At 39.6% G+C, this 27708-nt stretch overlaps 1 protein-coding gene across 1 annotated transcript in view; it reads left to right on the top strand.

Annotated features, from left to right (window-relative positions):
* Nucleotides 1-25922, top strand: part of cdkal1 (CDK5 regulatory subunit associated protein 1-like 1) — a 246637-nt gene extending 220715 nt beyond the window's left edge. The window contains exons 13-15 of the mRNA XM_005744624.1: nucleotides 6928-7011; nucleotides 11952-12116; nucleotides 25330-25922. Of these exons, the coding sequence (XP_005744681.1) occupies nucleotides 6928-7011; nucleotides 11952-12116; nucleotides 25330-25491 (411 nt within the window). The 3' untranslated portion in view covers nucleotides 25492-25922. The remainder of the gene's footprint in view (nucleotides 1-6927; nucleotides 7012-11951; nucleotides 12117-25329) is intronic.
* Nucleotides 25923-27708: the final 1786 nt, after the last annotated feature.

Here is a 27708-nt window from a genome sequence, read left to right as displayed (position 1 = left end):
TACGTGTTTGAGAATTATACCACGGAGTCAAATACTTCTGATTAGAGACCTTAGTTTTCACTGGAGCTACAGTATCCAGAGTCATATGTAGTGAGGAGGTAAAATTATTAACAAGATAATCGACCTCTGTTGGGGTAGCGTTCGGATAGCTGCTCTGCTCTATGTTGGTACAGGGCATTGAAGATGATAACAGTGGAGCTTGGGTTAGACTCTGTTTATAAAGTGCTTTGCTGGACAAGTTGTTATTGTGACTACTTTTGTCCTGTGTGTATTGTGAGAGTTTGTTATGATCCAGGAGATATCTAGGCCTTCATACACATCCACACTCCCCTTTCTGTATTTGTGATGATCCTCATTGACGTATTTTTTCCGCAAAGCTCTTTACCCTAACCTTTACCATTACAACTAGTGTGGCTAACTCCAAACCTGAACTGTTACAGATTTTCCATTATACTTCTGTCTCCTATTAATCCGTCATTATTCTTCCATAGACAACCTTCAAATGCAATTTTTATTTATTTATATAGTGCCTGCATATAATAACAGTCGCTTTCAAGGAGCTTTGCATTGTAAAGTAAAGACTCTACAATGGGCATGTCATTGAAGAGTCACTATTCTGCTGTATTCCAGCTCTTCAACTTGTTCCAAGCTGTTTTTCAGTCTTGATTATTGTATGGCTCGGTCAATGGTTCACTGATACTCAAGGTTCCAAGTAGAAAATAAGCACAAACACTGATTTTTCCTTCAGCTTTGACTCTATTGTATATGTTTTATTAAATCAGCAAATGATTTACTGAAATATCCAGGGAAATAGGTTTTAAATTTCCAGACAGCATTTTAGTCCCTCGCCCCAAATTGTGTAATTAAATACTCTCATCAGGTCTGTATAAACATCCGTATAAGTTAAAACCTCACAACAGCAGGGATATTTCTAATCTATAGTCACCAAAATATTGAAATCCTTGAAAAATACTTAAAAGAAAAAAAGCCAAAAAGCACTTTAAATGTCACCGTGAACTTGTTTTGTAAGAGACAATGTTACAGGATATTTTTGTGTATCATATGCATAATCTCAAAAGCATGAGAAGTTTCCCTTTGTATGGTTTAATCTGTATTATGGTGTTATTGTGTATTTTGTGTTAAAAGAATGAATTCCACCCGAATGGATTTTCACATTTACAGTTGCAAACTATGTTCCCACCAATGTACATGTAGGCACTGAAGTTTCAGGCAGGTGGATGGAGACTACTTTGGATTAACAAGCACCAGGTTTTAATTTATTTATTTTTTCTGTTTCCGTCAAACAGAAAAATCTTCACACACAACCACCTTTAAAAGAGTTATTCATGCATTCATGGTCCGTTTTTCTTACTATCAGGAGTGTTTGTGTGTAGATCTGGGCAGATCTGAAGGACTTTCAAACTTCCTTTAAAAGCTATAAAAGAACTTTTCACTTAATGTTACCACTGAAATTTCCAACATGTTTTCTCAAAGTGTAGTTCCTCCCTGAAAGCTTAAAGACATTGATTGCTTCGTTTCCTTTTCTGTGTATGCTTTAATTTGTGTGTAATCAGAGTTTGACATATTTAAGATTAACCAGAACTGTTGCATTGTTCTCTAAGCTAACTTCTCTATTTTTTCCCCCTAAAATATTCAGTAGTCATTACTTAATTATACATAATCACTGCTTATTTGGAGTCATGCATTATCAAACTGTAAATTCAGCTGTCAGATTATGGTTGATCTCACTTTCCTTTACTTGCTGGAGGTAGGTAAAACAGTGATAGTTTCCACAGGCTAGCAAACCACACATTTCTTCTTATATACTTTATATTGTTGCAGTTCTGAAGGGCTCAGAGAAACAAGCACAATGCAATTTGAATCTGCTGTAAAAACAGTCAAGTGCATTGCCCGAACAGAGTGTTAGGAAGGTTTATTGACTTGGTGAAGAAACTGCTGGTGCTGGTGTGTATGTGTGTGAAGTTATTGACCTGGACCAGCTACTAGAGGCTTTGACTGGGACAAAGATCTCATATCTGCTCCCAGGCTATTCTGTTTTAGCTTAGTTTGACTAAATTTCTTCAATGTTGATCCTTTTTTCATTTGTTTTCCAACCTTTCTTGCGTCTATTCCTTGTGTCTTCATCATTTGTAAGCTATTACTCTGTCTAAAGTAATTATGCCTTGTGTAGAACAGTTTATTTGTATAACTTGATTTGATTTTACATTTGTCCCTGCAATCATTAAACCAAAACCACCCATAATCCCCTTTGTTTCATGGCCAACACTTAAAAATTTGAGTCTCTTTTATATTGTTTTTTACTTTGAGGCTAAAACAAAATACCCAGACCAACAGGGGCGATTTTTCCCTTCATCTTTCAAGAATCAAAGAGAACCTCCTAAAGATCAGAGCTTCTTTCTTTAGCCCTGTTAAATCACACCCCACAGCGATTGTTCAGCAGCCAACAAAACAAACTATCTTTCTACAAGTAGCTACAAAAAAGCCGTGTGCGTGCCACTTTGTGCGTATGTCATAGTTGAGCAACGTTTATGTATTGTGTATGTTTATGTATGTGTTTGTGTGATAAACTGTGTGTGTATATAAGAATCATATGGATGGATAATGAGTGCAGAGGATAGTTGAGGTAAAAATGAGTGCATCTGTGCAAGACTGTTGTGATAAAATGTACAATGGTTGCTAGAACAGCGTTTAGCGTTGTGTTTGTAAGTCTACAAGCCACTGCTCAACAGTGGTGTTCAGAACAAACCAAAGGCGGATGTTCAGGTTTACGACTCAAAAGAAGAAACTACAATACTGTTTCTGACAAAGTTTTTTTTTTTTTTTTTTGGTCACTTTCTTTATTGCATACCTGCAGCACCACACAACATCACCGTCCGTCAGCAACCTTCTCCAAATTGAAAGAGGTGCATGCATTTACACACATGGTGTAACAGTAGTTACAGTACACTCGTAATGTTGTAAATAACTGAAAAAAATAATTGCAGACATTTGAACACGATGACAGGGATCGGTGATTTATATACTTGAGCTGCTTTTTTTATTAGTTGACTGCTTTAAGTATTAAAATGTCGTCCCCATGCGAAGAAAACTCTAACCCAATGCATTAAATATCAGCTGCTGTGCTGTGAAATCTTGCGTGTATTAAATAATTCTGTAATAGTGGTTTGTTGCATCATTGTGGGAATGTCTGAATGAAGTTGTGACGGGCATGAATGTAATACTAACCTATGTCTGAATGACGTTACGTATCCCACTACAACATGCACCGACTGCTTCTCGCCCGGATTAGTCTTCCTGCTCAAAATGAAAACGACAGCAGCAAAATCATTTGGATGATGTTTAGTGGCACAGATAAAAATGGTGATTAAAATTCAAAGCCACAGTCGTCTCCTTGTTCTTGTTATGATGTGGATTAATTATCAATTAAACACATGATCCCGCAAATCTTTACTGGATCTTCGGTGTATCCTGGGATGTTGCTCTCTGGATGGTGAAATAAAAAACCATCATGCTGTGTAAAGACATTCAGTCCTTCTTTGTAAAGCTGTGACGTTCTTCAACAGATGGAGTAAATACAAATCTAAATACACATACATACGCAGATATGAGAGGAAAAAACAAGCCAAAACAAATGCATGCATAAACTGTTATAACTGGAGAACTACTTTGGAACTACTCCTTACAATCTTTACATTATTTATGTTTTATTTAATTCAAAATGGTAAATATAAAGGTCAATCAAGTACAGTAAAAATTGGTCAGCAGTTTTGGTACTGTGAGAAAGTGTTGAGTCCTGCTGGAAAAGATATCAGCATCTCTATGAAGCTTGTTGGCGAAAGAATGCATGAAATGCTCTGAAACCTCCAGTAGGTTGCAACATTGACTTTTTGACTTGATCATACATAGTGGGTAAACCTTCACCACCATTAGAAGATGACCACATGGGACCCTAAATCAGTACAGAATGAATAAACTTCACACTAGCTTGAATTCTCCTGCCGTAGGACCTTAAGACTGTCTATAGGACCTTGATTTCCTTGACTTAAAATGTTACTTTTATCTAAAAAGGGCCACTGAGCAGCAGTTCAGTACTTAGACACTTTTGACGTTGTCTCTGGTTCAGGGGTGGCTTGACATTGGTAATGTGACAGTTTAGCCACATTCCTACCCATCTGTGGCTCTTGTTGCACTGTCTTCATTCCCCGTGTTCTTGAATCGACTTTTCTTGACAGTCCTCTTAAGGCTTCAGTCATCCCTGTTGCTTGTGTGTGCACTTTTTCCTGCCACACTTTCCTCTACCACTTAGTTTTCCATGCAGCACTGTGAACAGTCAGCCTTTTTTGAAATGACCTTCTGTGGCTCGCCTTCCTTCTGGACGGTGTTGATGATGGTCATCTGGGCCACTGTCAAGTTTGCAGTCTTCCCCAAGCATGTACAGAGCTAAATTAAGCTACACAGTATTTTACTGTTTGAGCAGTAATGTGTTGAAAAGCTGAATTAAAGATACCAGGGTTCAATCAAAATTAAAATTAAAGAGAAGTTTGACATATGCACTTAGACTCCATGAAAATTACATTTTTATCAATTAAATTACAAAAAATAACTTTTTCAACAATACTTTCTTTTTTAGATGCACTCATGGAACATTAGTATGTGTGCATACATTTCCACATAAATTTTTTATTTATAATTTTGTAATGTACTTGAAGGGGAAAGGAGAATTTGACTATGACTAAATAAAAGGTATTTTTTATCTTCCTGGAAAAATATTTTGTTTTCAGTTTAAGTGCACTAAGAAAGGCAACAATTGAGTGCTTGCTGTCCAGTAATAATGGTCTTATGTTTTGTTTTTTTTACCCACTTCTCCCCCTGAAAATAAAACCCTTTAAATAAAAACAATTTATTTGATTGCTTTTTGAGTCTGTCTCATCCTCTGCAGGTGTTCTATGTGAGAGTCAGTCAATGATGAGAGGAAGTGGCTGAAAACAAAGAGACAGCCCAGAGACAGTAGAGAGGGATGTAAGAAAAAGGGTAAACATGGAAAAAAAAAGGAAGAAGAGAGCGCAGAATATGGACGTCTGCAAAAATGGAAATACCTTGGGCGATATGTCAGAGCCATGACTTCTAAGGCTCTGACATTTTGCTAAGGAAATGATCAGTCAGCATACTCTGAGTAAAGGTCTCATCACTGACAGAGTTAAAATGCAAATGCTACCCACAGGACACCTGAATTTGAAACATTTTCAAATGCAGTTAGGTCCAAAAATGTTTAAACGGTGACACTTTTCTCACAGTGTTGCTTTAAGCCCTGAATGCTGTCAGCCTGTTTTCATGGGCTCAAATGAAATGGACAGTTTACTCAAAACTGTTAAATGAAAAAGTATGGCTACTTTTTTCATTATTGTTTTTTTCATTAATTAGAAGATCAAAGCCTGGCTTCGGTTTAAACTTGGCTTTTAAAAAGTACTTCTGTGAACCCCAAGTCAAAGCAGATATCAGTGCAAGTTGTCTTAGCCTGCAAAAAGAAAACAAATCCATCTGAGAGACGGCGTGAACATTGGGACATCCACAGTTTGGTACATTGTGCTGTGTTTGGCAACATAAACTGGCCTGGAAATCCTCAAGTCGCGTGTGTGGTGATCACAGTCATGATATAGAAAAACCTCTTCACAACAAGGTCATGAAAAATCTCCAGGAGGCAGGAAGTTATGTATGAGAAAACTATGAAAACAAACACTCTAATACTAAGTAAAAGACAAAGGAAAAAAAAAAAAGTTCAAATATGGAGAAAAAGGAGCAACTGAAACAGGCTGCATGCCAGGTGATGCATGTGCACATTAATCAAGTCTACCATAAAGAGAAGAGTGAAAATACAAGGATTTAACACAAGTGGAGCTACTGATCCATTGGTCACTTTTAGTCACGGCTGTCCAAGAAGATGACCCTAAAGGTGATACTGGCCAAAGTTACGTCAGAGATGAAGGGAAGTATTAATGAATAATTTATACCTGTTAAATTATGTTTAAAATGAATTAGCCGTTTAGGAAATGTGCGGGCATATATATAGTCATGAAGCACAGAAACTGTGATGAATTGATTCTTGTTCAAATGTGGAAACGCTTCCCCCTTTTTGGTAAGAAAACTAGTCCTAAATAGATTTTATTCTTTCCTGTAGAACTTTCAAAAAAGTTCTTCTACTCTTCTATGAATCCTTCGGAGAGTCAACAACATTCCTCCACAAAAATGTGCTTTCTCTCATTTCATCCGACACTAAATTGCCAGATGGGGAGACCTTGTAGTATTTGATTTTCTGATATCCTGAATAGACTGTTTTCTGTATGCATCTGAATTGCATCGTGTGTAGACTTTTTTTTCTTCTTTTTTTTTTTTAAATGCAGTTTTCTGAACTGAATAGTGTTCGCCATCTCTTTGCAAAGCACTAAAACTGAAGTGGCTCTGAAACCTTGAGATTTTAATTAAAAGGTGAACGGCGGGCACTAACATAAAACTTGAAAAAAAACATGAAAGAGCAAAGCTTTTATTGAATATTGGATCTCCGTAAATAGAAGCTTGACTGAGGAAGCTTGCTTGAATTAAAACTGAAGAAGAAACGCGGCCTATGTAACAAAAACTGCAACCCCATAGCCAACGCATCTATGCACGGCAGATATTCATAAACGTCTGCTGTGCATGTGTACGCTGCAGCAGTAAATGTGTTCTTTTTCAGCGAAACTAGCACAGTTTTATTGGATGAGCTTAAATCAAATGGCTTTACAGCTTGTTTATTGTGAGTGGTTAATTGATGTCCACCTTTAATATAGTACAATTTTTCCTTTTTGTCTGAGTAAATCCATTGGATAACTTCTTTCTCTCTCCTTTTCACTCTTCCTCCCTCTGTCTGTGCAGGTAGGGGAGAGACAGCATGTGTTGGTGACAGAGGAGTCATTTGATTCCCAATACTATGTGGCTCACAACAAGTACTACGAACAGGTAAGGTTATTGTCCAGATACATTAACCAACGACTCAAGCACAGAATCCATAAATCGTGTTTGTTTCTCACCGTTTATATATCAAATATATTTCTTAAATGCAATCTCAAGGAGCCAGTGAGGATAACTGTGAGCCGTGCCTTTGCTGAATTTAATTGTTCTCTACCAAATAAAAAGTGTGAATTTTAGTGTGGTAATATTTAAAAAAATATTTTGATAGTGAAAATTTAATCTAAGTGCACAGACTTATGAATAGCTTGTCTGCTAAAGAACCATTCAGCCAAGCTCTTGCACTGTATGCATCAATAATGCTTAAGATGCTCTCCACATACACTTTCCTCCATAGAAAACTCTAGCGGAAAGGCAAATTAATCAATAATTTAACGAATATGTTTTTTCAGTGTGAAACTTTTCCAACTCTTCTTCATGTCTCAGGACTAGTCACATTAAGTGTCAGATACTTGAGCTAGTATTGAGTAAACTAGGTTAGTTGTAATATCAAACACACTCACAAATACACACATACACCCTGCGGTGGTCATGGCAGCATTTGGAGGCTGATAGCAGCAGTACTATTTTTTTTTAACTGTACTAACATTAAGGTCAGCCCTAAAGACATGAACATTCCATCCTGCAACCTCACACACACATATACCTTTGCATGGCTTCAAAGACCCTCTCAACCTGTGAAAAATCCACTTTAAAACATCTTCAAATAAATCAATTTCCTCCTGCTTTAACCATCATCAGAAACATGTTTGAAGTTATGCTTTTTATTAGCAGGGAGGGCAAAGGATGGTAATAATTTTTCCTCCCTTCCACTTCCCTCTCCTCCCCTCTTCTCCTCCTCCTTTGCACTTTCTTCTGTAGGCTATAAACTTCAGTTACAAGTGTTACTCGGTTCATGTGTGCGTTGCATGAGTGCGCACTCCTTAATGCGTGCCTGGATTTGTGTATGTCTTGGCATGCGTGTCAGCTGACCGTACTTAAGCACAATCTCTGACCCTCTTGTGTTGAAATATCCATACTCCTGCTGAACATGCAAACACTTTAAACATTTGCCTAAAATAGTTTGGGACGCTCTAGTGCTGTTAAAACAGACTCCACAGGCAATAGTCCCATAAGTCCCGTAAGTGGTGAGGTGCACACTCCATGAATCACACTTGTCTTTTCAGCACATCAAACAGATGCTTGGTATGAATTAGACTGGGAATGCTGGGAAAGGGAACACCTGGAAATCAGTCATCTTCTTCAAATCATTCCTGAAGAATTTTAGCATTTTTATAGCTGTAAGAGCCCACGTGTAAGACTACAGTTTAATTAGCTGCCAGTAACTTGTAGTGGGATGTCGTGCTTCCCATCATTTACAAAGTGAGCCCTAATTTCGCTGCAAAATAGCCATTTAATAAGTTTGTAACTACAACATTCTCTGATAAAATCAAGCTTTTTTGTCACTTAGGCCAGCGGTCCCCAACCCCCGGGCCTCGGACTGGTACCGGTCCGTGAGTCGTTTGGTACCGGGCCGCGAGAGTTGAGGCTCAGGTGTGAAATGTATGGTTTTCAGGGTTTTTATCGTTTTCAGCGTTGTTTTGTTATCATTTTTATCGTTAACTCTGTTTTCCTGGGTCTTTTCACGTGTGTTATGAATAAATCTTCTTTTTTTCGGTACCAGTACTAGTTTTATTTTGTTGTATTTATCCGCGACACCTTAAAGGCCGGTCCGTGAAAATAATGTCGGGCATAAACCGGTCCGTGGCGCCAAAAAGGTTGGGGACCGCTGACTTAGCCTACAGCCACACTAGCCCGGATAGATTTGAAAATGGTGTTTTCGTCTGAAAACGCTCCGCGTCCACACTAGCGTTTTCAGTCGTTTTCACAGAGTTGTGCGTCCACATTGAAACGGCCGAAAACGTTTATGATCCAGTCCTGCGCATGCGTGCAACGAAAGAAGATTCGACCTGCCACATTTCTGTCTGCCGCTTATTTGCTTTCCCGAAAAATGTTGAGGAAAAGCACCGAGTTTTTTAAATGGATTAACAATGAGGTGGAGTTGTTGCTGCGAGTAACACAAAAAATGGTAAATGGCCTGCATTTGTATAGCGCTTTTCTAGTCCCTAAGGACCCCAAAGCGCTTCACACTACATTCAGTCATTCACCCATTCACACACACATTCACACACTGGCGATGGCAAGCTACATTGTAGCCACAGCTGCCCTGGGGCGCACTGACAGAAAACTACAAAGTTGCAAAAGCAAGTGAGAGTTAAAGAATTTGAAGAAAAGCTATCTGGAGCATGCACAGACTGATATTAATATTTAATAGGGCTGTTAAAACTGAGAGCAAGCAAAACAACTGCTGTATAATGCCCTCTGCTATTTTACTTTAATTGGTCACATGACTGCATCACATGACTAACATGCGTCATTGTTTTAGAAACTCTCTCCGTTTTCGCTGTCCACACTGCGACGCGAAAGCACCGTTTTCAAAAGTACGCGTTTTCGAGAGCGTTTTCAAAAAGCTGTGATTTTCCACCATTTCCGTGTCGGTGTGGACGGGAGGCCAAAATGGAGAGAAAACGACGGACGTAGCCTTAGGTGATGTTTATGAAACGAGTGCTCATAAAGCACCGGCTCTTCCTCTTACACGCTCACTTTTATGAGTCTCACTGCAGACACATTGGTTCTGTTTTAACCCAGGTGTTCATAGCAATAGTAGGTAAGTCACAGGAAAAGGGCATGAAAGGGGTCATGGGCAACAGACTGAAAGTTACAACCAGCTTCATTTGGAATCCGTCTAAAACAGAGAGGTTAATAGACACATGGCAGAGAAAACAAAAGGTGGTGACCTGAAACATAACAGATACATTCAGGAGACATTAACTTGTCCAAAAGGTGCGTTATATGGGACCATTAAGGCAGCTCACTGATCTCCAGTTCATACACATTATACATTACAGATGTTGTGAGTTCAGCCTCACTTTAATTCTTACCATATTGATCCATACAGATCTAATTATTCTAAAAAGATTGTGTAGCAATAAAAGTGTAAATGGATGGAATAATGGATGACGAGAAAGGGAAGTTAAGGTAGTTGAACTGTAAAAGAAATAGTGAGTTTGAGAGGAAAGGAAAGGAGGAGGATGTGCGGGCTGAAGGAAATGGGGAATAAGGAAGAGAGAGGTGTGAGAGTGAACAAATGGCCTAGTTTCACTTTGACACCATCAGATGGATATCTATCCTGACGGCTGTAATAGGTACCCAACCCACCTGTGTGTGTGTGTGTGTGTGTTAGTGTCTGAGTGAGGCAGCAGGAGAGGGGGTTTCCAATGAAATCAGACAAGCTCTTTCATCATTTAATCACTATGTAATGGGCAACGAATGACCCTCACCTACACACACACACACAAAGACAGCTATCTCTTCCACAGCCCTGCGGTTTCACTTCTCCACTCACAGTCTGGCTGCTGGTAACTTACACGCACACACACAGCCTCTCTCTGTGGTCAGAGTGTTGAGCAGCAGGTGTGTTGATTGGGCAGACGTCGTGCTGGCTTTGTGTCTGTTTGGCCAGCACTCCGTCTCCTATCATATTTTACCAGCTGGATGAAGGCTGACAGATTAACACTGAGGCAGGCGTGCCTCTGCCATCAGACCAGTAACAATCTCTCCTCCAGTTCATACGCTATTCTCTGCTCAGTCAGTGCCTAAGCCCTGCAGAGTAGTGTAATGGTTAGACGGACCACCAGATGATCCGAGTCGGCACGTCAGCGCTTTGCTGAAGCCAATGTGTACAAGACATTGAATTCCCAGCATGTCTGAGGCTGATGACCCAAACTCTGATCTGTCCTTGGAAAGGATTAAACAAAAACGTTACAGGACTTATAGCAGGGACAAGGATCAGTGACATGCCATCTTATTATCATCATTATTCATTTTGTACATCATCTTTATCTTTGATGATGTATAATAATATGCTAACAAGTTCTCAAACAACTTTTTCAAAGGTTATTGTGTAGTGTCAGATGTAAACCATCTAGGTGGATGGATTTACATCTGCTATTATTCTCCTAAGGTGTTCACAAAGCTTGATTAAAAAATGATGCCTTCTTCACAAAGAAAGTCACACTTTTGCAGCGATTAGAATTGAAGAAGTTTTTATAACTGCCTGACATCCTTCAAAAATGCACGCACACCAAATCATTTAATTAGTGTTTACTACATAAAACGACTGAATCTGAAAAGAAGAGCCGAAGAAAGGGAGTAAATCGGCACGATAATCATACACCATACATCATTATCAGCTTGTTGACTTTGTAGCTAGTTTGAAATTGTCTTTGAAGGAAAAAGTATTTTCATACAGTCTTTATTTACAGGAATAAGTCATTAAGAACAAATTCCCTTCCACATGAATCCGTAATTATAACTCTTTGTTTTCCCTTTCCTTCCTGCTGTGATCAGCTAAGATGTGCAGTTGCCATGGTGAAATAATAAGACAAACCAGCAAATCCTTCCCTCTGGTTTAGCGCCCAGCTGTTCCTGTACTTGTCGACCTTGAGGTCTTCCATAAATGGAACTGAAAGCACTCAGTTGGGGGGGTTTGTTTGTTTTTTTCCGCTGTTGTCGTTGTTGGTTTTTATTGTGAAGCCGTGGACTGGCTAAATCAATATGGAGGTTGACAGATGTAAAGAACCAGGGAACATTATCTGGTGGAGTGGACGGTTATATAGGTCTGCTTTTTTATGTCAGCCACAGTAAAGTCTTTTAGTTATCTTCCATGTACTCCACTGAAGGCGACTAAGCGGCAAACAACACAACTGTATCCATTATATTCTACCTTGAAATTTTAGCAATATGCAGTTGTTAGAATTTTTGCCTTAAAGTGTTTTTTATTTGTGTATTTTTTTGCAGTGAAGTCAGTTATGATGTCCTCCGATTTGCAGGTGCTGGTACCTAAAAGGGTGGAGTTTAAAGGAAAGATGATTGTGGTGGACGTCTATGAGGCAGGAAAACACTTCATGAAAGGCAAACCAGTAGAGGAAAGTAAGCCGTTCACTCCTTCCATTGCCATGCCGCTTCAGAAAGGAGAGGTGTCTGGTCTGCTGCAGGTAAGCACATACATGCATGCTTACAGTTACAGTAATTAAATTAATGCCTAGATGTGTCATTGTCTTGTCAGTCACTCATTATGGTGCTATGACATTTTTAAATGGATGCACAAACAGATATCGTCTTTCAAATATTCATATACAGTATACCAAAAACACACTTGTTGAAAACATGAAGAACACCAGGTGATCACAGTATAACACAATATAAGGTAAACTTCAGGGATATCAATGTGTCGAGTTACAAAGTATAAATCACTGTGAGTCCATTATCCCTGCTCTGGTCCACTGGAGAGGCAAAAACAACACAACCCCCAAAAAGGGAAGTTTTGTGCATGTTGGCTACAGATCAGTGCTCTCTCCTTCTCCCTCCTGACTAATTTCTCTCTACTTTCGCTTTAGGCTAGTGTGTCAATGTGACCATACCTACAGCCCATTCAGGCTGCACAAGCAGACCTGCTCCTCCAGGATTGCACTTCTGCACATGCCTTCACAAGACGTTTTGTGTCTCAGCACAGTCTCAGGAGTGTGAAGGAGAGCTGGACATGACCATAGAAGGGCACTGAGCCAGCAACAAGGCATGGTATCTGCTGCTTTATGTGATGAGAAACAGGAGGAGACATAAAATGCATGCAGCAGGCTACTTGTGCATGTTTCTACTCAGCCTATCAGAATCGGCCTCCATGAGGGTGGCATGAGGGTTCTTGGTCCTTTATTATGATCTGTGCACAGGAGTGCTCACTGCACGGTGCAAATATGTACACGGCACCGTATGCTAACACAGTAGGTTACATGTGTGCATGTTACTGAAGAATTTTGTAGGGTTCTGGTAGAGCTCCTCCTGCTCCTCCTTGTACAAAAGAGCAGATTTGGGTCTTGGTGCTTGGTTGATGCACTTTTACAGACCTGTCCAGCTGTTCTTGTGTACAGTATTTACTCCCTATTCTTGAGACAGTGCTGGGAGACACAAAAAGCTTCTTGCGCCAATGAAAATGTCCTGCTGCAAGAAGTGGAACACTTGTGCAATGTGAATGGGTTGCAGGTACTTTCCCATAATACCAAGAATGACAAGAAAAGTAACAATGGTCTATGGCTCCAAAGACATTCTCCTTTTTTATTTTATTTTTTGGAGGTTTTGTTGTTGAGCCTCCTGTGCAACTGCTGTCACTTTAATTTGCACCAAAGCAGGTGAAAGTGACTTATGCTTCCAAAGTGGACACATATATATCCCTGAAGTTTAACTGACTCCACGATATACTTTCACGACCCAGTGTTCCCTTTTATTAAGACCACCTCACATGATGTGGTACTACTGGTTCCTGTTCTAATAGCCACTTGGTGGATAGTGCTCTGAACAAATCAGCTACAGCATCTTGGGAACAAGGTTTGTAGGTTGCTCTTTGTAAGCTACACTGTAAGCAAACTGATAGTTGTCCAAGGTGGAACAAATAGTGAACCTGAGACGGTGAGTTGTGTTGGAAATGTAATGTGCAGCAGGTACACCTAACAGATAATTACAGTTGCAAAAAAGTGTTTAAAATCAGGATTAGGATGCGTTCACTGCTCATAAAGTGTGGTGTGGACTTCATCTTACACTCAGTTCTTTATGTATTTTGCAAATCAGATGAAGGTTATATATTGTATCAGCAGTTAGTACAGAAATCTTGGTCTGCAAACTCTTTCTTGGGACTATGGATGTATTTGATCAAATACTGGGGTCTTGTCTTTTTCAATTAGTGAGAGGATCTATATCTCACTCTGTGCACTTTCTTTATCAAAACTATTAAAATTTTGTTTACAACACGCTATTCAAATTGTGTGCACTCAGCAACTGAGTCAGGTGTGTATTTATGTTTGTCCATAATTTGAATCCATGCTCAGTCCTGTAGTTTAGGAAGAAGCCCCAGTGTATCATCCGTGAGATAAGTAATTTCAGATAAGCTGCAGGCCGGCTAAACTGTCCTTTTCAACACACACACACACACACACACACACACATGTACACACAAAACCATGTTAATGTATCTGTTTCACTGCATGTTATTTTTCACTCTGACTAGCTATAGCTTATAGCTCAGGACATGGAGCCACAGAGCAGAATATGATACACTTTCTAATTTCACACTCCATCAGCCTTTACTGCCAGACGTAGAGGGAGGGGAAGAAAGGAACAGACAGAGACATGGTGGGAGGGGGCATGGATGAAGAGGAAAGCAAGCAGAAAGAGAAATGGAGAGCAGAAACTGAGATAAAAAAGAAAGGGAAAAGAAGGATTTCACAGGAAGCCAAGTGGCACGTCACTCAGCAGTAAAAAGTTCAGAAGAGGAGACTAGGCCTTGTAAAACTACTAGCTTTGTGAATCCCGCAGGTCATCCAGCACACATGCATTCGCCCCTCACCCAGCTTCATTCTCAAACGCTTGCAGTCTTCCAAAAGAAAATCTTACACAATAATCCAGGCCTTATTTTGTTGGACACTAAAGAAACATGTGGATTGCCCATAAATTCATACACACACACATCAGATCACACTTCAAGATAGATGAACCAAAATCACCTCAGGCAGCACTAAAAGAAAATGAAAAAACAAAAAAACAATACACCAGTAATCCCTTCAAAAATGAAACGATGGGCCTGTATAGAGCCAGTTTACCCAAACGTCTACTGGTAACTTGTTTTCTCGAAAACCTCTGTAGAGGAGGCAGTTACACTCCAGCATCCCTAAGCTTGATTAAACTCGGATTCATGGAACTTTGACTCATTTTAACGAGACGGGCACTGTTAGATGTCCATACTTGATCGTTATCACTAAGTAATGGTTAAAAACAAACAGGGCTGCACATATATAAATGGTGTAAATAGTGCAACACAGACTAATTGTGGGTCGATTGTGCTAACTTTTGGAAATATTCACATATTGAATGCCTATTCAGATCCAGCAACAACCCAGCACTCTACCTGCACACTGTTTTTCATGCTTAATGGGCAAATACATATATTTCCAGCTATTCCCTTACCCAAGGTGAAATTCTGGAATTTTTTAAGGTGAGAAGGGAGATAAGGTCACCGAGAAGTAGAAGAGAATTTATGTTAAGAGGTTGAGTTTGACAGAAGGAAGAAGAGAGTGAATCTTTTGGAATTGCAGTAGCTGAATAGGAAACATTGATTTTTATTTTTTAATCTATTTTTTTTTATATCTCTTTGCAAACAAAACTGCTGCTGTGAAGGTTTTTGAGTTTGACTGTCTTGACTTGCTGGTACTTGAGCAAGTCAAGGACTTAGCAAATGACAACAAAATGTAGAGAATTTATTTGGAGAAGTATCAAATGAACTGAAGGAAGGCAACTAAGAAATCAAGCTAAAAGACAAACAGAGGCAAATATTAGTGTTTGTCTTAATTAAATATTGTGTCTGAACTTGAAAAGTTCCGTTTATGCTTCTCTGCTTTCCATGGTGTATTTGCAATTAAGCACTGAGTTATATTAAGTAAAATCTCCCGTGATACTGACGATCTGCAATCCTGATGACCTGCATTGTCAGCTCTTAATGGTACTGAGTTGCACTTAAGCGGAGCGTAGTAATCTACCTAGTCTCTGGGCAAAACAATAGTATCTGGAAAAGACAGGCTTATTGTACGAGTATACAAAATGTTTTCCCATTTTGTTGAGTCTATTAAAAATTCCAAAGTTAAGAAAAAACGTATATAAATATAGCAGGTGAACAGTATCTGAAAGCTATATTCTTTATAAATCCACTAAATACCTGACACATGACCCGAGAGATGCATCTGACCCTTCACTTGATACAGTTGACCTACTGTTCACTGAAGCCTCATCAGAAGTGGTTTCAAGAAGCCATTCTGTAAGAAACAGTAATGGGGAAAAGGGCTGAGGTAGAAGCACAGTGGCAGCAGGTGGAGTTAGTTATGGAGTGATTAATTAAAATTTGGATTTTTTTTGGTTTAAATTGTTTTCAATGTGTACAAATGAGGTCGAGAGAGAGGTGCAACAGTGAGTGTCTGCAGCTGAGTCCACTGCAGAAAAAGGTGGAGTAAGAGACGAACGAGTGATTGCAGTAAGGCGCATATTCACTCCTGTGTCTTGTGGCAGGGTCTATAATTGCAGGCTTGTAGCAAAAGGAAAAAAAGAGCAGGATAAGAGACTGTGTGTGATGACGTGCATGATAGCTGGATGGCTGATAGAAGGAAAGAATCTGAGCTTTGTCGTTTCATCTAGGATGCAGAGGAGCAATGTAAGGCAAAAAAAAACCAAGAAAAAGAAAGTGGCAGATAAGTGGGTGGTTGGGATCGGCAGGGGAAAGGACTGAGGTCTGTAATGTCCAAAGTGAGATGTCTTTCATGTCAGAAATGGAGAGTAATGAATGCACAAAAGCCAGCATGCAGTGATGTGTGTGAGGACAAAGCATCATGGCCAGATGGATAGATGGATGCATTTATAGAAGAATAGGATATGAAAGCCTGCGTGGATAGCTGGGACAGATATATTTGGATGAATGTGGCTTAGTTGGCCAAAACTGGTGAATGAGTTGGTTTAATAGGTGCAGAGATGTGTGAATATATCAACAATGTATTACAGTTACGGATGGATGAGTAATGTGGATAAATTAATAGTGATCCAAAAGCATCCCCAAATTTTTTTGCAAAGAATATGTGTCTGTGACGATGCTTTTATGGACCAGATGAGGCAAAATCCACAGAAAACACAAAACCTCTGTTGGACGTTTTGGTTTTATTGTGTAACTAATCCCAAAGTGTAGTAAATTGTGTTTTCTTGCTTTAAACACTGGACAAGAAACACTTTTGATTTTCTACAGAGAGAGGAAGATCATCACCTTATGTATAGATCTTTTTGTGTGTATTGTTGAACCTCATGTCGGCCACCTTAAGATCTATAAACTGCTAAGTGTGCTTTTTTCCCACCATGTAATAAAAAGCATTAATGACGCCATACTTTTTCTTTTATTGAGATGGATCACATCTTCCTTCTCTTTCCCGGTCTCTCGCTCTCTCTCTCTCTGTTACTTTCTCTACACCTGTTAGTCCTTCATTCACACAAATAGCACTTTCAACATGAGGGGAAGGACAGTAATGAGTCTTTTGGTGAGACACAATAGCAAAGAAAGCACATCATGGTGAAGGAAAAAGTTTCTTCACCAGTCCTCATCTGCAGACGAAATTAAGGGGTTGAATGAGAGACAGAGAGAGAGAGAGAGAGACTGGAAAATAAAGCAGGAATGATGGCGAGAGAGTGAGTGAGATGGAGAGATCAAGACTCAGAGAAGGAGCTTGGAGTGCCATATAATAATCAGCTCTTTTCACAGCATATTTCCTCAAGAAGACCAAGAGAATAGAAAGGGAGAAGAAAACTGCTCTGCTCCCTCAAGAGAGTAAATTGACAGCTTGTATGGAAGGCAGAATGTAAAAGGGAGAGATCTGGAGGAGGGAAAGAGGGAAGAATCTAGGTAGTGAACAATGTTCCTCCATAACCACAAATTGGCAGGATAACAGAAATGGAGTTGAAATTTGCCAGCTTTTTCTCTCTCTCCTTTACGTTCGATGTAAATTCCCAGTAAGAGAAGGCATCTGGTCAGTTTGTAGTTTTTGAAATACATCTTCTAAATGCAACTAGAAAAAAAGGGGTTTTAGTACAGAGCGTGTGGGTGGGATTGCCTTTGCTTTGCATCATAGTGTTTATAGCACGTAAACTCAGACACACTTGCATATAGCAGTAGTCAATGGTAAAAGAAAGCTTATACACACATGTTGATTATTATACGTACACATTTCTAAGCACATACTTGCTTATGCTGTCTTCCCCCAGTGTGCCTGGCAGACTCTGACTGGCCGCGGGCTGTATGAGGTGCTTCTGTTTTGTTTATGTGATGATTGCGTGTGTGTAAAAGAAGCAGTGGTGATGCACACAGACACGGAGCTCGCACAAAAGTCAGTATTTCTCTGTAGGAGTTCATTTTCCTTTATTTGTTCCTCCGGACTGACGTGCAATTGTTGTGAGTTCTTGCTTTGATGTTGCGTTATCCTCACGTGTTGTCATCTGCTTTGTCAAGAAAGAAGCCAAAATCAAAGATCGGGATGTAATTTTTGGTCAGGGAGCGGTTAATCCTCTGAAATTGGTCTATTTTTAAACCTTATATTTAAAATGTCAAAGGGTTTTGCTTGGCCTTTGCTTCACTTTGTTTGCTCTAATAGCAGATCATTTGTTTTGCCTTGAAAACAGCAGGGATCGTTATTTTTAAGCATTTCGTTTAGCGTGTCAAGTTGCATTACAGCGGCTCCACTTTAGAGCCAAATGTTACGCCATCAAAATATCAGTCAGGTGTGTTTTCTGTGTTCCAGCCTAACATGTCAGATTGCATTGCAAATCCTCATTCTGCCTCATAATGTCAAAGAGTTCAAACAGCTTTTAATGTTTGAACCGTGGGTAGAAAAAGTAAATGCAACAAAACCTGTTCAGTTTAGAGCAGTCTTTATGTTTTTGCATGCTTTCATAGCCATAACCAAGCGTGGGCATTGTAAACAAACACCACTACATTTTTAAGTGTCTCATCCATGTCTTGTGTTTTATTTAGAAGTGTGTCCTCCTCTTGAGCGTGGCGTGTCATTTCGGTGTTACAGACGCTGCATAGAAAAGGATTACTGATCACCTTTTATCCTATGATGCAATATTTCTGTTCAGATAGAAAGCGTTTCTTCCAGGATGACAGAGCACAAGGCAGAAGTGGGGATGGGGGGCAGAAGGCAATGATTTGATGGCAGTAATATGTGTCAAAAAGTTGTTGATTTATGAGATTTGTCCATTTTTTTATTTGTATTTTACACAGCGACCCAACAAGTTCATTTACGTGAGAGCTATTAACTACTTTAACCGTTTTCTTTTTTTTGGAAATTTAAAACCGAATATACTAAAAGCATAAAATAATGCAAGTGGATATATGTAGTGGACACAAGGAATGCAAATTAGTACAAAGACTGAGAGACGTCAGTGCTAAGACAGCACAGTCAAATAGATAAAACGGGGAAATTAAAGAAACATCTTTATCAAACTGACAACTTAATGTAGCACCAATGATAACAGAGGCGTTTCCAGGGAGACACAAAAATTGAGCAATACAGCTACGCTTTCTGACATGTCAGCTCGTTTTCCAACACCACTAACAAGTCCAGCATCGTCAAAAGCTATAAAGCATTGAACAGCAAGGTGGCTAAAGCATTATCCCAGCCCATCTTTTATTCTGTCTTTTTCTCCCCCCAACAAGAAAACATTCCCAAAACACCACTCGTGCTCTTGTCTTTTCTTTTGGCATGTTGTTTTCACCCTTTTCATGGAAACTGGCATATTTCTCTTGTGCGTTCTCTTTTTAGTGCTAGTCTTTTCACTTTAACACGGACCTTTTATCCCACCATTTGCTCATTTAAAATTTATGTGTGTATCTGCAAATGCTATTTTGCTGTTATGTCTGTGTACTTTTCCCAGTACCTGTAAACATGTGCCTTTTCCCCCCGTTTGTCTGTGTGACTGCCTGCCATGTGTTTGATCAGTCATGTGTTTGCACACCCAACACTATAGTGTAGCACATGTAGTGCTCTTCTGTATTTAGTTACAGTAACTGTAAACTGTGCAAACCATATGTGTTTGTCTCTTTGTGAACAGCTTTATAGACAAGTGTTGTATACACTCTATACAAGCAATGACTGTATGAAGACCAAGATGTGTGTGTCATGGTGTTTTAATGACAAGTTATCATTAGCACTGCAGTGATAGAAGCTGGTTAGGACTTGAGTGTCCGTACCAAATCTCTTGAGATCATTTTGATTAAAGTTAATCTCTATCAGTGTGGTAATTATGTTACAAATTGCATTCCAATACAAATTGTTTGCTTGGACACAAGTCCTTCTGACATCTTACTCTACAACAGTGGAAACAACAACACAATTAAAAAAAACACACACACATAAAAATCACAGCAAACTCTTGAAAACACTGTTTTATAGACTGTTTTTAGAATAGAACTGATTAGTTTCCATTGATTGGCTGTGGTTTTCTGAGCCATAGTGGGATAAAAGTGATTCTGCACAAAAGCTGAATACAGTTTGGCCCAAACATTTTTTTGACAGTGACGCAGTTTTTACACTGAGGGATTGTGGTGTTCAGGCCTTTCTTAAGAGGTTCACTCAAAAGTAATTGGGCAGATTAGCATAAATTAACAAAACACTGAGTTGACTAAGCAGTTTATAAATTGATGGACTGATTGATGTATCGTCCATCAAGAGTCCTTTGGAGGCAAAGGCTACTTTAAGTGTGGTACTCACTTAAAGGCCTGAAGTGCAGTTAGCCACTGTGGAAAGTTGATTTATTGATATAAATGATGACATTTTGACTAGAGAGCATGGATATCAGTAATAATAACCTCCAAAATTGATGGAAAAATGTCAAAAGTGAATGGCTAACTTTAACCAAGTTTGAATAGAAGTAAATGCGAAAAGTTGACTAGTGATAGTTTAGTTACAGAAAGCTTGTCAAGAAATAGCATCCTTATCAGTAGTGGTGATTTGCAGACATTTTTTAGTAAGAACTACGGTTTCCCCTGGGGTTGGGAGCTTGGCAAAGGCAGGAGGGTCACACTACACTGCCAGCCCTCAGGAGCATAGTGCTAGTGCTCATTTTCATACATTTGGGTAAATCACTCTTTCCATCTTTGGTTTTAGATTAATGACCTTTTGGTGAGAAAAAGAAAAATTTGCAATTCCTCCTTTTTCCCCAACTGTCCCTATTTTCTGTTGTAAATACAGCTACAGCACACTGTGATTGTCATTATGGCTTTGTTGAATCAGCCGTGACTAAGGAGCCTGTTACAGTATCTGTTTATACGCGCACGCACCAACTTCCATGGTCTGTGTGTGTCTAGAGTGACACTGACAGCTGGTGAGGATCATGTGAGAAATGTGACCATTGTGCACTGTGCTTCCTGGCTCTCGTGATGTGTTGTGCATTTCACAGTGTGTGTTTTTGTGCGAATATGTCAGTGTATTGGCAAAGGCTGCAGCAGACGCGCAGGCAGATTTTGTTTTAAAAAAGGTGCATATGTGGAACTGGAGCAAGAGTTTTCGTTTTCTTTTTTTTTCCCCGCTCGCTCTCTCTTTCTTTTTCTCCAAGAAACAGACATTTGAGAAGCCTTAGACCTTGAGGGAAAAGTATCTAGCTGTGCTAGGCAGTCTGTACTCCTGGTGTAGTGTTAGATGATTTTCAGGGGGATTATTTTGCTGTGTTTTACTGCTGTGAGCAGAGAGACAGACATTATCTACCACAGGTCTCCACATGTACACACACACTCACTCACAAATGCCAGCTGTCTTTCTCACAGAAATGCACAAACTCAGCATGCCAGCTAGCAGGTGGTAAACTATCACTGAAAGCCACATCTCTTTTTTTGGGGTGGGGGCTCCCGTTCTTGTGCTTCTCATTTCTTCTCAGTTTTTCCTTCTCTCCTTTCTGCTCTTCTGCTCCGCTGCTTCCTACTGTGCTGACACGCACCTACTGGCACTTGGATTTTCACTTATCCCTCTTACTAGTAATAGATTTTCGACTGTAGTGTTCAGTGTCTCTTCTGGCACCCCATTGTTAAAAGACACCTGCAGAGAGACAGATAAATAGAAGCATAGAGGAGAAGGTGGTGGACTTTGCCCACAGCATATTTATTTCTCTTGCATTAGTCCTTTACGCTTTATAAACTTCTTCTTTTGTCACAGTGGTAATTAAATATTTACTTTGTCTTGTAACTTTTTCCTCATCTGCCATGTCTTTTCTTTTAAAACCTATCCGTGACAGAAGGATGACCCACGCACCCGCCGTTGCAAGGTGATGGGTCTTTATTGATAAGGGTTTTTTGGGCACACACGCTTATCAGCTGCCTCTCTGCCCGGTGTGGTATGCACCGCAAAACTATCACTACTATCCCTAATAACACTATATTACCATACTAAAAATACTTAGCATTTATCTTCATAGAAAAGAACTTTATAAATATGATGTTCTGGATGAGAGAGGATGGACGATCCAAATCTGAATGAGGTTCATCCATCATGATGCAATTCTCACAGTCATGAGGCAAGTGGCTCAGTGGCAAGTGTGTCTTGCACCTTTATTGTTTTCAAGCATCTTTAAAAACAAAACAGCGTATCACTTTGCCATTAGCGAGTCACGCTGTGATCCTAACATTAAGCAAATGTTGATGCGTCAGCTAGACGACTGTTACAGATTCTCTCTCGACTCATTGTTTGAAGTTACTGTAAGTGACTTAGAGATGTGTCACCTAGGCGTTGTCGGTTATAGTATCCATTCACCATTGTGTGCCCGTAACAGAGGAACCCATTCATGACAGTGTGTTCAGGAAAAGAGTGGGTGGCAAGGTAGCATTCACAACCTCCAGCAAGTAGAGGGGAGCGAGAGTAATGCGGAGGATAGAGAGGCAGAGGACAAGACACTGTGCAGCTGCTCACTCACGCAGCCATGTGCGTGCAAGACGTGTAGGCGTGCAACGATGCTCAGTTTCATATGAATGTATAGTGTACATACAGGTAGGTGTTTGTAGTCAACAAAGTTTGCCATTGTTTTGCTTTCAGTCCTTGGGTAAAAATATCTTAGTATGTATGTATGTAAAGTCTATTTTGGAATTTTTCTTTGTTGGCCTAATAACAAAAGCTTGAAAGGTACAGAAAATTGGAAACACCACATATTACGTGTTAAAGAGACGTGGAATATGAAGATGATGGCGTATTTTAAAGCAACGTACATGAACAAGGACATTTGGATCGATTGTCTCCCCGTCTTCCTCTTCTTGCAATTTGTTTAAGGCTGAAATTAAAAGTACCACACCGTGAAGGATTATTTATTTATAAATCAATCATTTAATTAGCCTAGCTTCAAATCACACCTAAGGTCTCCGTTCTCATACATTACGATAAAATCGTATAAATGTGTAATCAAACAGAATGGTGATCAATGATGGTGGGTGGAGGCCAGGGAGAAATTGGCCTAGTCATTAATAGTCAGTGTTACTAACTGAATTATTACAGCTATCAAGGCCTGAAACGAGTTTTTGATGTTTTTCTCGCCACAAACTGCATTTTTGAACGTCACATGATCATGCACATTGTTGAAATGTTTCATGCCAAACATGGAAATTGCTAAATCTAACTTTTAAAAAATGCTTTGAATCAGGAGTGGGTAACCTGACTAAAATAATGAGATAACAAATGTAAATGAAGGACTGCACACTGAACATATATTACATATTTAAATATTAGAAATCAGTCTAACGGATTAACGCCTTTTATGAACATTCCCACAATATGAAATGCTACAATCAGACAGTAGTTGGAGACTGCGGCACGACCAAAACTTTTGCAGTGGTGTGCAATGAACTTGCACTGTTGCTACCTTTGAAATGGTTTCTTCAACAACAGGGACCAGGTCTGACCACTCAAAGGTGGTCAGGCTGGCTTTTCTTTGCATTCTGTCTGTGATAATATACGGTAGTTAATTAAACTGGTGAAACTTGCAATTTTTTGCCATCTATATACAGACATTAAGTACTTGTATTCAGTCTTAATTTTCCCACAAATAGTGACTTAGTTGCTCCAGGACAGCAGTTTAACTGCAAAATGACATAACTGTTTGGCAACCTTACTTTTGTATAGCAATGTAATTGGAATACAACCAGTTGGCAACCAGCTAAGTCGAGTCCACTGCTGCAGAGATGTGGTGACGAGTTGGGCTCATCCGTGCAGGCTGACTCAGACTAATGGCAACGTGTTGGCAATCTGTCTCAGATTCATTGCAGTTGGTACAAATTGGACTGAGATTGTTTGGAGACAAGTTTCCTCCCACCGGGTCACCTCTGCTATCATCTTGCAATCATCAGTGTTTTCGCAGAGGTTGAGTGTAGCAGTAGTTGTGTTGACCAGAGATTTAGGGTGTTGAGGTCTGAGCCATATTGTATATCACCATTTTTATCAACATCAAATTTACTAACATATTGCCAATTGTCTAATTATACAGCACTGTATGTGCCACTGATGAAGAACTGCAGACTTAAATAACAGAACCAGACTATCTGTAGCCATTTGCTTCCTCTTATTGATTTTAGGAGGTTGCTTTGTTCTTTATTTTAGGACATTAATATTGTAGGCTGAATTGATAGCTGTAGCAGAGCAGTATCATTTCACTGTAATACAAATGCAGTCACTGTCTTTTTACCACAGTCTTGCTTCAGCCGTGCTGCTATAACACCATCACATCAGTCGTCTTTCCTCATGTCAATCCAGGCTTCTCTAACTACATAACAGTGCACCTTCTCAACATCAGCTCCATTCAATAGACAGCACTCTGCAGTAATTGGATCACTACAAAACTGCATTAACTGCTTACACAGAGATAATAGCATCATAATTGAAATGCACTCATTTGCATAAGCAAATGGCCAGTTTTTATGAATGCTTTCATCCGCAAAGTATTAAAACAAGCACTGCATTTTAAATTCACTTTATTATTGTTTTCCTTTCCACATGAAACTGAGTTCTAGAGAGGAAACAGATGGAGAGAGACAGAAGGTGTAAGGAAGAGACAGCAGTGAGCAAGCAGAGGAAGTGATAAATCCCTGTCATTATCATCATGCCATCATCCATAGATATATTTCAAAATGTACACAGTAATCAACACGTATGATCTATGAATGGATTTATTTCTTTTTATTTTTTGATATTTCTTTTGGGGCTTGCCTCACATCTGTCCAGGAACTGCAGTTAAAAAATTATTTAGTTGGCTGAAGTGTCATATTTAAAGAAATAGCTTGTGTGTGCTGTGGAATAGACTCAAAGACAGCTGGGGTTTGGTCCTTAAATGCTCTTCTTTATCTTTTTCACTGTGCTGTCAAGCCTTCTTTGATTTGTGACTGTGGCCAGCTGATTTATTTTAAAGATGATTCCACCAGAATTACACGATATGAACTCAGTATCAAGCTCTGTGTGTCTGCATAGGAGATGGGTTTTCACATATCACAGATGATGCTAAAATTAAATCATTTAAACTACCAATCGTTATAAATAGTGCAGAAAAAACTCTCTTAACTCTCTGATTTGTGTTGGGATTCTTTTTAATCTGCTTGTTTTCCTCCCACAGGAACAAAAGGTCAATGGCGTCCATGTTTCTGCTCCCACGCCTTCTTCGTGCACCTTCTCCATTGGATCTAATAGTCTGGACAGAGAAATGCTGAAGAAGATTGGGATCGGGCTCGCGCTGGCAGCAGTCATCTTGGCTTATATTGTACAGAGAGTGTACTGAACAATGACTGTTGTGTGCGCGGTCTTTTTTATTGTAATGTCAATACCTTCTCTTGGCAGTCTATCGGCATGGTCAAACGGCTTCACCGAACACCTTTTATACCAGTCTTTTTGGTACAAATAATTCACCAGATTTAGGATTTCATTTAGAATATTTTTTAAGTGCTGATTACTTGTGACAGTGACAGTAGAGCCATTTCTTGCTTAGGAAAAAGGTAAAAGTGTGTTTTGTTTAGTTCTTACTGATGGCTACTGGTGCAGCTGTTACACAGATATTCAGTTGATCATATATTCAGGGCTTTACCATCAGTACGAGTCTGATCTGTCACTCTGCATCCTTTTAAATTGGACCGTGATTTAGCTTGGTTTATTTCATTTCGTGAAACTGAGTGATGATCTGTGTTATACTTTGATTAAAGTGTGTACAACTTCTTTTCACAGTATTTATTTTTGAAAGTGAGACATGAACATATTTTCAGAAAATGAATGTCATTTGTGTTGTTTTAAAATGTTAACCTTATGTTTCATTGTTCAAGAAGTGCTTTGTGTTTAGAGTTTTTCACAATAATTCATAGAATATTTGGCAGAGATGCCAGGCGAATTCTTACTGCTGGGATTCATTTATTATTGACACGCATTGTGTCACCACGCACACATTTTACAAGTAAGATGTAGTTGTTTGCTTCTAGCATACAAGGTTCCCTATATTCTCCAATAGGCCACCGTCACACAGGTCTAGAGAATGGTCAGAAACCCTCTGGCAACCACAGGCTGCGATAGAAAAATCCCCCACCAGTTGCCAAGTAGTTGCTGGCTGTTGCTGAGTGACATTGGTTGCAAAGAGGTATACAGTCCTGCACATCCTTGTAATTTCTTTGGTAACGGGCAAGCAGCCATTGTCACCTGTAGTTTCCATGGAAGATACCAGCTTGTCTCCAAACACACTCTAACTGCTTGCCTAGCGGTAGTGAAACTGTAAAAGTTGCTCCTTTTAAACCTGTTGGTTAAAGGAATAAAGCACAGCTTTTACTTTGCGTCACACTTTTTCCCACTTTCACTGCTGCTCAGCGACTAGATGGGGAGTGTTCCAGATATCAATCGAATGCCCGGATAAGCTATAGGTGACTAGCAATCTGCTAGCAACCAAAGCAAAGAGGTTTTTGGTGCAGCACCCTCTTTGATACACATTTTCCCAAGCGATCTGTAGTTCCCAGAGGGTTACCAATTGATCACTAGGCATGTGTGGCTGACTTGCAGTGGTATCTAGCTGATTTCCTGCCATGCCAGTCTAAATAACGAGAATGATTCCACCTCCATCATTGATTCATAGGGTTCATAATTCACATGTGGACAAAATTCAAATAGTTGGATAGCAGCAGAAATCTCAAGTGCACCGATATCATACTACTGCTGGATTTTACCAAAACTAGCTTGTGTTTTTTTTTTTTGTTTGTTCAGTTTTCCTCCCTTTCTATAATTCCAGTGTAATTACCCTCCAATACAACTCTCTATAGTTAGATTTTTTGGGGGGTGTTGTTGTCCCAACCATCCAGAATTGTTAAATAAAGGATAAAATCCATTTGCCATGAGTAAAACTGCCAAAGTGTTGATTGATTGACTGAGTCATTGAATTATTGATTGCTCGGTTGTTGTCATGCATAGAGTTTCCCTGTGTTGCTCTCTAATGTCAGGCTGTTTGGACCTACAGCTGTCCCAGTGCAAGCTCTAAAAACCCCAGACAGTTAATAATGCATGCCCCAATTTATGTGGCGCTTCACTGGGACGTGTCTCCACCAGGATGTCTGTATTTGTGTGTGTGCGTGCGTGCCCTGTGCATATTTATTTCTAGTCACTCACTTAGCTTGTTTATGGGCTTGTGTCAAAAGTTGTGTGTGTCAGAAAATGCCTCTGCTGTCTGATGTCTTGTCTGTAGGGTCGTCTTGTGCTTAATTTAGCAGAAAGTCAGCATGTGTGCATCTCTGTTTGTGCGTGCGTGTGTGTGTGTGCGCGCATGCTTTAGAACTGACAGGACTCATCGCTCTCTTATTCAAAAAGCCCTCTTGTTAGATATACAACTGCTTGTAGCCTACATACACGCAGGCTTTGTATTATCTAAGTAAATGATGCATGTCACACATTTTGTAGACAAACAGATACAAGCATGCACTCAGACTTTTTCTTCCCTAGTTGATGCATATTGCATGCACGCACACACATA

The sequence above is a fragment of the Pundamilia nyererei genome, unplaced genomic scaffold (genome assembly GCF_000239375.1).
Source record: "Pundamilia nyererei isolate P.nyererei 1_Seehausen unplaced genomic scaffold, PunNye1.0 scaffold00146, whole genome shotgun sequence".
NCBI lineage: Eukaryota > Metazoa > Chordata > Actinopteri > Cichliformes > Cichlidae > Pundamilia > Pundamilia nyererei.
Note: the sequence above shows the minus strand (reverse complement) of the source record. Positions and strands in the feature narration are given on the sequence as shown.